This window comes from Callospermophilus lateralis, chromosome 14 (assembly GCF_048772815.1).
Source record: "Callospermophilus lateralis isolate mCalLat2 chromosome 14, mCalLat2.hap1, whole genome shotgun sequence".
Classification (NCBI taxonomy): domain Eukaryota; kingdom Metazoa; phylum Chordata; class Mammalia; order Rodentia; family Sciuridae; genus Callospermophilus; species Callospermophilus lateralis.
This window is the reverse complement of record NC_135318.1, coordinates 20,196,085-20,208,808: the sequence shown is the minus strand read 5'-3', so window position 1 is coordinate 20,208,808 and position 12,724 is coordinate 20,196,085. Positions and strand designations below refer to the sequence as shown.

At 51.1% G+C, this 12,724-nt stretch overlaps 1 protein-coding gene across 2 annotated transcripts; it reads right to left on the bottom strand.

Annotated features, from left to right (window-relative positions):
• Window positions 1–515: 515 nt before the first annotated feature.
• Window positions 516–11,601, bottom strand: Tmem214 (transmembrane protein 214). Of its 2 annotated transcripts, XR_013088627.2 has the most exons (18): window positions 11,425–11,601; window positions 10,382–10,581; window positions 9,726–9,876; window positions 9,335–9,469; window positions 9,088–9,170; window positions 8,585–8,690; window positions 8,397–8,478; window positions 8,003–8,104; window positions 7,478–7,619; window positions 6,977–7,068; window positions 6,638–6,686; window positions 6,347–6,460; window positions 6,014–6,131; window positions 5,144–5,240; window positions 4,770–4,938; window positions 4,488–4,639; window positions 4,088–4,279; window positions 516–655 (listed from the first exon to the last, which is right to left on the bottom strand). XR_013088627.2 is itself a non-coding variant. In XM_076833367.2 (17 exons), the coding sequence occupies exons 1-17, from the start codon at window positions 11,567–11,569 to the stop codon at window positions 4,153–4,155; spliced, it is 2,064 nt and encodes a 687-aa protein (XP_076689482.2). In that variant the 5' UTR covers window positions 11,570–11,601; the 3' UTR covers window positions 3,378–4,152. The 2 variants fall into 2 exon arrangements, 1 of the variants encoding a protein (XP_076689482.2); XM_076833367.2 differs by lacking the exon at window positions 516–655 and having other exon boundaries at window positions 3,378–4,279.
• Window positions 11,602–12,724: the final 1,123 nt, after the last annotated feature.

The following is a 12,724-nucleotide window of genomic DNA, read 5'->3' as shown; positions in this document are numbered from 1 at the left end:
CACCTTTTTTTTGGTACCAGGGATGGAATCCAGGAGACTTAACCACTGAGCCAAATCCACAGCCCTTTTTTGTATTTTATTTAGAGAGAGGGTCTTGCTGAGTTGTGTCTCAATAAGTTTCTAAGGTTGGCTTTGAATCCATGATTCTCATGCCTTAGCCTCCCGAGCTACTACGGACACCATCTCAATGCAATGTTTAATAATGATAGTGACAGCTGGGTGCTGTGGTACATATCTGTAATCCCAGTGGCTCAGGGGGCTGAGGCAGGAGGACTGCGAGTTCAAAGACAGCCTAAGCAAAAGCAAAGCCCTAAGTAACTTAGGGCTTTGGGACCTGGAACCTAAATCTTATCTCTAAATAAAATACAAAATAGGGTCAGGGATGTGGCTCAGTGGTCGGGTGTCTCTGAGTTCAATCCCCGGTACCCGCACCTCCCCCCCCCAAAAAAAACCCTCACAAATATTAATAATAAAGTAATAATAATGATGATGATAAAATGACAGTAGGTTGTCCAGGTTCTTTATTTTAATATTATAGTCCAAATAACTTCAGAGCCTTCAACTTTGGTGAGGATTTTTCCAGGCAGCTTCCTTGATGGCCTCATTTGGTTTACAGAGGATTTCACTTAATGGCCTTCTTCGGGTGCCCAATGAACTATGAGGAGAAAATTTAAATTATCTCTGACTTTAGAGATTCTCCACCATCAACACACAGGGATCTTATTAGCCTAGTCTTTTCTCCCACTGTAGCTTGTAGACACTATAGACAGTAACATTTTCTTCCAATAGTGTTTGATATTCTGTATGTGACATGTGACTAAATGTGAAGACTAAACCATGCTTTTAACACTACTGCAGTTTTAACACTACTGCACTTGGGATTAAGAGTAGAAAACCTTGCTTTCCCTGTCTCAGAAAAACATTTCTAGGTATCACTTTCAGCCCCAGATTTTTCCATAGTAGAATCTGTCCCCGGGTAAATACTCATGATGCCAGATTCCCTCAGTAGTATCCAGAGATGGAGCCAAACCATCAAAAGAAGTGGCTGTGGCCCAGGAATCATGGAACAGGTCATCTAATAGGAACATGGCAAATTTATGAGAAACTCATTTAAGTGAAGAAACTTCCAGGTGACTTTTCCTTTTTTAGTGTGATTTCCTAATCCTACAGATACAATTGCTTCAGGATGAGAGTTATGATTTCAATTCATCTGAATCTCAAGTCTGATGTTTGGGACCTGGAACCTAAATCTTATCTCTTTGGTGGGAGAGATTCTAACTACAAATATTTGTAGCGATCAATGTCATGGCATTGTGGAAAGGCAGAATGCTACAGACCAAAAGACTAGAGGTTGCCAGTGGCTCTGGGAGAGGGGGGAGGGAGGAACAGGTGAAGCCCAGGGGATTTCTAGATCAGTGAAGCTGGCATGTAAAGTGGAAGACACATATCATTAGGCATTAGTGTAACCTACTGACTGTACAAAACAAGTAGTGAAACCCAGTATAAGCTGTGTACTTTGGGTGGTAACCATGAGGCAGTATAGATTAATCAATCAACACATGCAGGTACCACAATGGTGTGAGATGTTGGTGAGGAGGCAGTGTGTGTGTGTGTGTGTGTGTGTGTGTGTGTGCAGAGAAGGTGGGAGCCTATACTTTTGCTCATTTTTTAATAGTCTAAAGAAGTTAAGACTATTAAAAATTAGTAACTGGTGTGTGCTAACACAGTAAAAAATTATGCCAACACTCATCTATATTCACCCATACCCTGGAAGCTGCCTCCAGATTCCTTTATATTTCCAAGTCTAGGGCAACAGAAACTGCCCAATATAAATGGAATACCATAGGGAAAAGCAGTCCCTTAATGCCCTCAAGCACCTTTGGGAACAGAACTGTGAAACTTACGTAGTAAGAGGATGGATCACTTTAAGCATCCACTTAAATCAAAACACCTTAGGAGTTATTAAAATGCTCAGAAGTTATCCAATCGCAAAAACATCTGCGTATTTGACAGTGGGGCATTTGAAATAGGGAACGATCCATTCTGGGTGGGATGGCATTTTGAGAACGGACACATAATGTCTCAGGTGTGAGTCTAGCCATATGTATCTATAGTAAGTCAGGTGACCTACCAGCCTTTCCTGTTCAGAAAACCGAAGCTATGGACTACACACACAAACACACACACACACACACACACGGAAACTTGCTTTCACAGACTTACAAAATAATAAGACAGTTTAGAAATGAGGTGTATTATTTTTAGGTCCACACAACTGTTGGCAATCACTAGAGATGATACTCAAAATGCCCTACTGCCTACTAAGGTGTCAGTATCATTCAGAGAGGCTGTGGGGACTCCTATAATCTAAATTGATTAAAAAAATGTTGCCCTCAAGGGCTAGTTTCAGAAATGACATGAATCTTATAAGGTAAACCTAGTACATACATTAGAAGCCAGCACAGCACTTGTAACATTGTGAGGTGCTAAATTCAAAGAACTCAGCCCAGGAGCCTTAGACTGGTTATCATGGTAGGGAATGCTAACTTGTCTTGTGATGTCGCTGACCCAGCCTCCCAGTCCAACTTACCTTGAATACAGCTAGTTACAAGCACTTCCTATTCTTAGGGAATCTGTTTGTGCCTTATTGAGGAAATACCCAAGGTTCTGGGGCTCTTGAACAATCCAGCCCAGCAGGCCTACACCTTGGTTGGCCCTTTGCTGGGTAATGTTTCTCTTCTCTGGGAAAAATGGTCATGGCTAACTGTCACTAGGTAAGTAAGGAATATGCCTCACACGGGTTGTTTGCTTCCCAAGAGAAGAGGTAATTAAAGCATATAGTGCTATAGTCTTCATGACCTCACTTTGGGTCAAGCATTTGCACATTTGCTATAATCTCACTGTGGGAAAAGCAAGGGTATCTAAACACCACAAGGTGCCAGGGAAGCAGAAATCATCCTGTGAAGTTAGAATGGCATCCCTAAGAACTACTTAGATTTGAGACATTGAGGAAAGAAACCTGGGTAAGAACTGAACATGGGCCTGATTTTTATTTATGTCTCAAACAAAAACTAGAAAGGGACTTTGGTGATAAGTCCTGGGTTTGTCTCTTGGAGTCATTATCTTTCACTCACTTTCACATAAAACATTCAAGCTATTGAGGCAAATCTTGGAACGTGAATCACAGTAACAAGTCAGACAATATAGTTAGGGTAACAAGAGGAAGGGTGTCTAGCTTCTGTTGAACGATGGATGTAGACTTTCCCTGCCTGAAGCTCAAATACAATCAGTGGCTACAATCCTCAGGAGGGCAGGGGACTACTATTTTGTTGTCCTTCCCATAACTAAAATTTCTGTACAAGAACACAGAGGAAAGCTAGAAATCAAACCTGTGTCCTTTATTCCACCTAGTAGGCACACCTAGGAGCCATATGTGGACTTCTGTCTCAACAGGCTAATGGAAGGTTCCTGGGGCCCAAGGCACACAACTATCTGGGCTCTGCTTTCCAGGTGGATAGTAGGGTGGGTAGTGGAGAAACTGAACTTTGAGGCAGAGCCCCCAGCACTGAAGTGGTATGGAGAGTTGATGTTAGGTAGGACTCTGATGGGAGCGGGTAGTGATGGACCTCAAAGGGCCTTCTGGGTGTTCTGAGGTAAGATGCATTTCCACCAGGCCCCCAGATCCACTGTCAGCACATGCAGGATGCAGGCAGAGGTGAAGCTGCTGTTGCCCACTGTGCTGCTCGATCAGTCTGGAAGCCCCTAGTCTTTTTCTGTTGTAACTAAGGTTGAGACTGATAATAAAAAGAGAGGCTGTGAAACTTGCTGAGAGTCTCATCTTTTTGGAGATGAATTGTGAGATGGAGGGCAGTGGAGAGCAGGAGGCAAGAGAGTAGCATAGGTTACCAGCCCAAGGATGAAGGCCCATTGCACAGCTCCCACGAAGCTCTGTGGGTCCTCCCATGGACTTGTGGGCAGATTGAGAGATCTCAGGCCCAGCCCCTACTAAAGATGGAGGAACTGGGCCAGAAGCAACTGGCTACTTTGCCTAGGAGACAGAACTCAGGCACCAAATTAAAAGAGTCACCTTCTACCCTCCAGCAGTCTCAGATGGCCTGCCCATGACAGAACCAGTGGTCAGGAAGGCAGGGCCTATTGCTGGGATATCATGGCAAGTCCCCAGTCCAAGAAAGCTACTGTGATGTCCTGTAGGCAGAGCCAGGTCCAGTAGACAGCCTCGTTGAGCTGTGTCCTCAGGCAGTCCCAGGTCACCTCACCTCTGGGAAAAAAGCAGAATATTTTAGGGGCAGGGGTATGTGTGCATGCAGCTTTGTCAAATTACAGGGCTGTAGCTTAAACCCACAACCTTCATTCCAGAGTGGCCTGGGTGTGTAAGGGGCAGGGCAGCATGAGACTGAATAATGTCCCCGGGGACAGAAAGTAGGCCCATTAGGAGGGCCTTCCCAAGCTCTGGGTGAAGGTCTTACCTGCACACCTCATGGCAGTACTCCTGGGCCCGGGAAAGGGCCTCAAGCAGCATATGCCAAATAGGCAGCAGCACACTCTGGTAGAGAAGCAGGAACAGCTCCCTCAGATAATGGAGCAGCTGGTGCAGGGTGTCAGGAAGCTGGATCTGTAGCTAAACAACGGGGAACGGTTGGGGTCAGGGCACCCAGGGCAATGCATTCTGGCCTAAGGATCCTATCCACATTGGGCTATATCTTCCAAAGATCTCTTGGGAAGACCAGCCTGTCTCTTTTCATGCTTACCCTCTGAGAGAGGCTGGTGAGGCTGTCACTGAACCAGGCAAGGTGGGAGGCACAGTGGGCAGAAAGGAAGCTGACTGTGGCATTGGTGTGGGCCCAGGCCTGTTGCAAACTGGGTTGTACCACGGTAAGCAGGTGGGAGCCACAGGCTGGCAATGTCTCCTCTAGCCAGCTGTGGAGAAGACAGAGGACATGAAAGGGTTCTTAGCTCCTGCAGGCCAGATCAGCTCCTCAAAAATTGCTAGGGAAAGGGAGGCCTTGAGAAAGGAAGACCACAGCACCTCCTGTTGATTGCAATGCCCACATAGCCACCTGTACCACCCTGAACCCCAAACCTTCCCTCTTACACTCCTCTATCCTCCCTGGGAGCAGCTCACCTGTAGCCTTGCAGGCTGTAGGAGTAAAGTCTGGCATATACTTGCTGGCCAGCAGGCAAGAAACCAGATGACTGAAGCAACCTGCCAGTGAGGGAGGCTGAGAAAAGGAGGCCCTGGTGAGCTGGGAGTTGAGAGGGGCAGGGACTTGGATGACAGACACTACAGTCCCTGGGCAGGCAAAGTGAGGTGGGGCAGTGGGGCAGAACTTTGTGTGCTCAAGGGTTGAAAAGCTGACTTCAGTTATCTGGAGCAGGCTTGGAGGGAGGCATGTGAGCCTAGGAGGCTGAATCTTCTCTTGGGTCAGGTGAACAGGAGGAATAGGCATAAGGTGGAGTCCTGGACTTGGGTGTCAGGAAGCCTCAGGTCTGAGCATTTGCCCTTCTATTTACTAGCTGTGATTTTATTTATTTATTTATTTATTTTAGGCAGTATTGGGGATTGAACCCAGGGGTGCTCTATCACTGGACTATTCCTGACCCCTTATTTTTTATGTTGAGATAGGGTCTTGTTAAGTTGCTGAGGCTGGCCTTAAACTTGCAATCCCCTTGCCTCAGCCTTACAAGTAATTATTAGCACAGGTGTATGCCACTGTGTGCTAGCTATGATATTAAGCTAATAGTTAAATATTTCTGAGCCTCAATTTCCTCAGGAATTAAAAGGAGGTTAATACTTAATTTTTCTATGCTGCAAGTACCAGTGCACTCTGAAGTGGTAATGTCACATTTTTAGACAGAAAACAGAAAATTCTGTCTGAAAAATGTTCATTTGGTGGCATTGAGAATACATCAGGACAAATGTAGGTACTGGGGTGCTACACCTAGCTCTGTGCCCACCACCTTCTCTCTTTCTCGATTGCCAATCACCGCTTACCATGAAAAGAGTTGTGTGACCGGATGTCATGACACAGGAAACCTATGGCAAAGACCAGCAGCAATAGCAATAGCCGGGTCCAGGGTGGCCGAGGGCCCCGTGCCTGTTGCAACAAGCCCTGGTAGGAGACGGGGAAGAAACAGTGGTCAGAAGGGAGAGTCTGGTCCTTGCCTCTAGGCAGGCCTCTTCTAGGAGAAAGGCCTGCACATTAGCCCCAAGTCAGGGGTGAGGTGGGGGCAAGACACGTGGGGCAGGGGTATGATCCAGGCCCAACCCGGAGAATACTGAGAGATGTAGGACCATTAGTTGGTTGGAGAAGCTGAGTGCTAGCACCTTGCAGGCCACATCACAGGTGACAACATGCTGGTTGTTACTGCTGCCCTTCTTTAGTAGCTCCTGGTTGGTAAGCTTGAAGGACTGAATGGTTTCTTGCAGAGGCTTCTGTACCTTTAAGACAACAAAAGCTGGATTGAGAACATGAGATCTAGCCCATTAGAGAATCCTGAGCCTCCACCCTGTTTCACTTTTCATGCCAAGAACATAGGGAAAGGAAGACAGTGGCTGAAGGGCACGAACTCAGAACCCAGGTGAGGCCCAGCCTGCTATATCCTCTTAGCTCCTTACCTTCTTGGGAATCCGCTCCCAGGACTTGAGCAAGTGCTCCAACAGCAGGCTGTGGGGAAAACACACCCTTGTATTTAGGTGGCTGCTCAGCCTTCCCACCTTCTTATAACCCCCTGTGGCCCTGGCTCCTTCAGGATAAAAGACCTTCCACCCCCTATCCACAGAGAAGCAGCTCCCTAGAGGCCACTCCAACAAAACTCCTACTGAAGCTGGGTGGTATGAGCTAACAGAACAAAGACCAATGTTCCCCCTGCTTCTAGAATAAGGATGGGCCAGTCACAGGCTGGGGAGCATGAACTGGGAGGCTTCTCTGTGGATCAGAGCCCTACCCCCACCTGCCTGGATTGTGACAGGTGTTTGATGTACAGCTGCCTCCAGATGCTGGTGCTGAGGGGGTCCACTGTCAGGCACTGGGTCAGGCTGCCCAGGAGCTGCAGAAGAGGACACAAGAGAGATTGCTGGGGGTTGGGGCTGATAGAGAGGGAAAACACCCAGAGGCCACCTGGGCAGCACATCCACCCCACAGGTGTAGAAATACAATCAAGATTCCTGTAAGCTCTGAGAGGCGCTATCAGGGAGAAGAGGGGCTCCTGAGCTAGAGACTGAACTCAAAGATCGCTCATTTCTAAGGCACAGGACATCAAAGATGTCCCAGGCCTGAATATGCTACTCTTTAACAACTGTGCTCCTAAAGGCAGGTGTGAGGGAGTAGACAGGTGGCTGTGGGAGTGAACTAAGGAAATACTGGGATACAGGCTCCAAGAAGACAGGACCTTTGTCAGCAGACGGAGCTACCACAGCTGAACTGGGCAAGTGACAAGCCTGACGCCAGTTCCTCACCTCTTTCTTCATCCCAGACGGACAGTTAGGGGTGGCCCTGGACAGGAAGGAAGGGAAGTAGGTGTGCAGGGTAGATTCCGGCTTTGCTCCAAATGCCAGCACCTTCAGTCGGGGGTAGAGCTTACACAGCTGTTCCTGCAGACTGCAGAGGGGTGGGAGAAGGTCCAGGCACAGCTGTAAAAGGAGCTATGCCACTGAGCCTTTTGCCTGCCTCACAGCCCATGCCCTGGCTGAGGGGAGAGTCACTAAAGACCTTGTGATGACTCTGAATATTTTAAATCAGGACTCCTTGGAAAATCTGTTGAAAGACACAGGCCCTCTCCTTATGGAAATATCCATGTGCTAATCACATTCAAGGGTTATATAATTTTGGGGATTCACTGATTCCTTGAAATCCACCCTTGAACTTCTAGACTGTGAACCTCAGATCTTGGGCAGCTGGGGGAGAAGGGATGGAAATATAGTGCCTGGGCCTGACCTTGAACTAGGATCCCTTCACAGCAGGGCTGAGCAGGGCAGACCTACCTGGGGGACAAGGAGTTGTTGGGCATATAGGCAAAGTCCAAAAGTGGGAAGAAGTCCTTGGGGCCAATCATGCCAAAGCCCTTAGTGAGGTTGGGATGCATCCTTGAGGACAGGGGGAGGAAGAAATAGGCTTGTTGGAGACCCCTACTCAGGCCAGCTGTTTGGCCACGACCCTAGTTAGGACAATATACAGGAAAAAGGGCATAAACACTACCCCTCCCCCAGCCCTTAATGGTTCCCTCCCTTTCCTTCCTCACCATCACATTTGGAGGTGGGAGGAGCTGTCCTGATTTTCCTCGCATCTATGGAGACCAGGATCACAGCATCCCATTTTGCCGAAACAGCATCCTGTGGACACCCTGGGCCTTCCCCTTGCTGTCCCCCCATTACTCACAGGAGCAGTCGATCCAGGTATGCGATGGCAAAGGGAGACAGAGACTTGATGCCCAGCACAGGCAGCATGATCCCCAGCCACACTACAGAGACAAAGGTCAGGGAGAAGGCTTCAGCCTGTCCACTGGGCACACCAAGGGGAGTGCCCGGGCTCCAAGACTTTCCCTTTCTTCCTCACTTCCTTGTTACCTTTCAGTCCCTCGGTGAGGTTGGCAAAACCTGCTTGTCCCAGGGCCCACATGATGGTCAAGCACTTTGCTGGCCGGTTCTGGTGGGACCTCAGCAGTTCCAGGAACTGAGAAGGGATGGGGGGTTGGGACAAGAGAGATCACCAGGGCAGGGCAGAGTAAGGTGGGAAGACAGATGTCGACTGGGAGAAAAGGAGTCAGCCAAGTGACAGTGGAGCCCTATAGCAGTGTGGTGTACTGATTCACGGCATGGGCTTCACCCATACTTTGTACTTTCTGGTTGGCTAGACCTAGGAGAGCTGCAGAACCCTCTGTGCCAAATCTTCCACTGTCAGGAAGGGGTCAATAGTGCATTCTCATGCATATCAGAGAGAGTTCACAGCATCATGCACCATTCCTGGTGTTACAGGGTCTCCCTCTATCTCACTACATAGTCCAACAATTAGATTCTGAAGAGCCTCCCCAGTCCTGGCCCTGGTGACCCCAACACCATCCAAAGCTTACCTTGCTCAGATTCATGGTGGCAATCTTGGGCTTGTCTTGTAGAATGGCCTGGATGCAGATGCGGTAACCATGTAATGACTCCCCTGGAGAGACACACGTTTTAAACTGTTATACTACTTGGCTTCCCAAACCTGAAATCTCCCCTTCTGGGAGCTGTAAGCCCAGAAGCTGGACCCACTGAGTCTTAATCTCCTCCCTTTCCAAAAAGTGTCAAAATCGGCACATTTCTCTGCTGGGCCCCTCTCACCTGGTGTCTTATCGAGTTCTTGCAACATGGTGAACAGACAATGGTCAAAAAAGAGGTCCAGAGACCCTGCTGCCTTTGCCAGGAGCCCTCGGATGATCCCGCGCAGCTCTCGGCTCACCAGGCTGTAGGGATAATCTGGGGCCCGTTGGCCTCTACGTGAGTACTGGGACCAAATGCCCTGCCAGTCTGAGAATGCTGGTGCTCTCCCTTGAGAACAGTGAGTGGGGGCAAGGTCCCTGAGGCTGGTGTTCCTCCCTCTCCCAAGGAAGCCCACACACTTGCACAGCCAAGTATGAATCAGGATGGTGGGGGCACTGAGCTCGTTATGAACAAATAGCCTTTCTAGAATTTTCTTGATTTTGTCTGAGCTAAGGGTGTTGGGAAGACTAACCATGAGTATGCTGGCTAAGTGTGGGTTCACTCTGAGGAGCCTGGAGCTTGTAGTTGAGGTAGCTGGCCAGGTCCTTCAACCACACAGAGGGGTTTCCAACGAACACACTCTGGCTCTTGTCCAGTTCCTTCTGCAGAGCTGCCACATCCAGCTGCCAAAGATAAACGCCTCCATGGTGAGTTGGGAGTGAGTGGAAGGAAAGAAGGGTGGTGGTGGGGGGAATGGACAAATGATGTGGTAGTAGGAAGCAATAAGGTTTCTGTTTTTAACATAAGTATGTAGAATGTCATCGTTATGTTACATGCACAAAAAGTGTGGACGAGGACAGCTGAAGATGCTGATCTCATGGCCCTGTGCTCTTAAGCCATAAAGAGGAAAAAAACAAGGACAAGATGGAAAGTATAAGATTACTGCTTCCGTGGGAGAGGGAACCAGAATCAGCTTCTCTATCCCCTCCCTGGTACACCCTACAGATTTCCCATTTCCCTTCCATTCTTGAGCGCAAATATTCCATCTCCTTGGGGTTTTTATCTTTTCCTGAACTCCTCCTAATCAATAGAATCCCAAATCCCACAGGTCCCTAAACTGCCTGTCCCCATCTTCTCTGCTCTTCAAGCCCCTGAATCTTTCTACACCTCATGTCTAGGGATACTCACAGCTCTCATGGCCTCCTCTAGGCTGCGGAAGCGGCCCTGCTTCTGGTTTTGGTTGTTGACAGTTGCCACCTTCTTAGGCTGCTTCTTGTTGGCAGGTTTCTTAGGATCCACAGCAGGGGGTGGAACCTGTTCCTTATTTTGCCTCTTCATGATTTTCTCAAAGCCCCGTTCATAAAGGGTGCTTGTGGTCTGGATTGGAGCTGGGGTGAAAACAGGCAGAGAAAGGGGGCCACACTTAAGTCCCTAGGACCTCACAGGAATGGTGGTCTCCTCCACCATACCAGCACCTAATTCATCTGCAAGGAGGAGGTCTCCTCAACTCCTTCTTGCTGGTTGCTTAGGAGCAGGGCAGGGAGCCCTCCTGGTGGCTGCTTTTGGTCATCACAACGCCAGTCCAAGGCTCTTGAACAGAGGCCAGGCAGTTCTTCATTAGACAAATTAGAGTGTATGGGAACTGGTAGAGGCGTGGATACAGAGGATTGGCCTCTTTGGTGCGTGTTACTAGAGCTCAGTTTTTTTCCTTCTTGGTTCTGAGGTGACAAGTCTATAATCAACAAGTAACAAGAGTTCTCCACCCCTCGGATGCACTCCTGGTGGGTGCTGAGTGTGTGGCGGGTCGTCATTTCTCTCACTAGTGGGCCTCCCGATCGTCCCTCCTGGACTTGCTGGTTACTTAAGGGGTGAGGGAGCACAGTGCTGGATCCAGGAAGCCTCCGGGAGGCATTCAGACACCTGCCGACAGGCCAGCGAAGGCCGGGACAGCTGGGAGTGTTGTGTGCAGAGACCTGAGGGGCTGAAGACCGAAACCCAGTCCCCCTCGACACGGGAACCTGGACCAGCTGTCGACTCCGCTGGGCCTCGGTTTTCCCATCTATGCAGTGAAGACAGCCATCTCCCCTTGAGCCATCTGGTAGGGTGGCCTTGGGGTCAGCCCGCGGGCTCCCGATCCGAGAGCCCGCCAGAATTTGGTGCCCGGGCTCGGGGAGCTGCCCCTGCGCCCTTGCCCGGTAGGCCGGGGGCGGTGGTGGTGGGCGGGTACTCACGGGTCAGGTCGTATTTCCACACTCCGTTCGCCTCCCCGAGCGCCCGGCGGTCCCCGCCGCCGCCTCGACCACCGCCGCCGGCCGTCGGCCGCCGGCCCTTCTTCACCACCTCCCAGCGCCCCCCGCCCGCCGCCCTGGCCGCCATGGCTCCGGCCCTCCGCCTGACCACCTCCCGGCTTTCCGGCCGGTGCGGGCGCGCGCGGTGCCACGTCTGCCGCCGCCGGCGCCGCGAGGCAGCCTGGGACTCGTAGTCCCCGCCGGCGCCGCGCCGCGCCGCACCCCGTCCCCACGCCGGACGCTCGAGCCCCGGGACACCTGCAGCGCGGAGGGCCACCTGCGCTGGCTGAGCTGGAAACGGACTCTTCTTTTTTCTTGATTTTTCCAGTGGCGCTCGAAGGATGGTATTTCTCACCTGGGGAGAGTTTGAAAATTAAATGCTTTTTTGTTTTTCATTCTAGCATTCCTGTGCTAGTGATTAACTTTGGGTTTAATGGGCAAAGACTGTGGAAGAACAAAGGAGAGCGTGGGCTGGAGGGAGGGGCCGAGTGTGGGGAGAGCCCCAGGTGGAGAGGGCCCCAGGAGGAGAGGGCCCCTGGAGGAGAGGGCCCCTGGAGGAGAGGGACCCAGGAGGAGAGGGGCCCAGGAGGAGAGGGGCCCAGGTGGAGAGGGGCCCAGGTGGAGAGGGGCCCTGGGAGGAGAGGGGCCCAGGTGGGGAGGGGTCCAGGTGGAGAGGGCCCCCGGGAAGAGAGGGGCCCGGGAGGAGAGGGGCCCCGGGAGGAGAGGGGCTCAGGAGGAGAGGGGCCCAGGTGGAGAGGGGGCCCAGGTGGAGAGGGGCCCCGGGAGGAGAGGGCCCCCAGGTGGAGAGGGGCCCCGGGAGGAGAGGGCCCCAGGTGGAGAGGGGCCCCGGGAGGAGAGGGGCCCCGGGAGGAGAGGGGCCCAGGTGGGGAGGGGTCCAGGTGGAGAGGGCCTCGGGGAGGAGAGGGGCCCCGGGAGGAGAGGGGCCTCGGCAGGAGGGGGCCTCGGCAGGAGAGGGGCCCAGGTGGAGAGGGGCCCAGGTGGAGAGGGGCCCAGGTGGAGAGGGCTCCAGGTGGAGAGGGCTCCAGGTGGAGAGGCCTGGAAAACTCTGGTGGAAATCCCGCCTTTCCTTGGCTCTGGGAAACTGAGTTAGCTAGCGCCAGGCTTCCCCTTCCAGGAAATGAGAACGAGCAGGCTCTTGCTTCTGCCACCAGAGTCCATTCCAGGTTACAGATGTGGCAGGAAAGGGAGGACCAGGAGTAGTAAAAATGTGCTCATTTTGTGT

Bases quoted from the DNA above. Each gene is read 5' to 3' on its own strand.
- Tmem214 (XM_076833367.2), bottom strand. From the start codon at position 11,569: ATGGCGGCCAGGGCGGCGGGCGGGGGGCGCTGGGAGGTGGTGAAGAAG. The intron at 9,877-10,381 runs GTGAGTATCCCT...TATCTTTGGCAG, and splicing joins TAGAGGAGGCCATGAGAGCT to CTGGATGTGGCAGCTCTGCA. The intron at 8,691-9,087 runs GTAAGCTTTGGA...ATCCCTTCTCAG, and splicing joins CCACCATGAATCTGAGCAAG to TTCCTGGAACTGCTGAGGTC.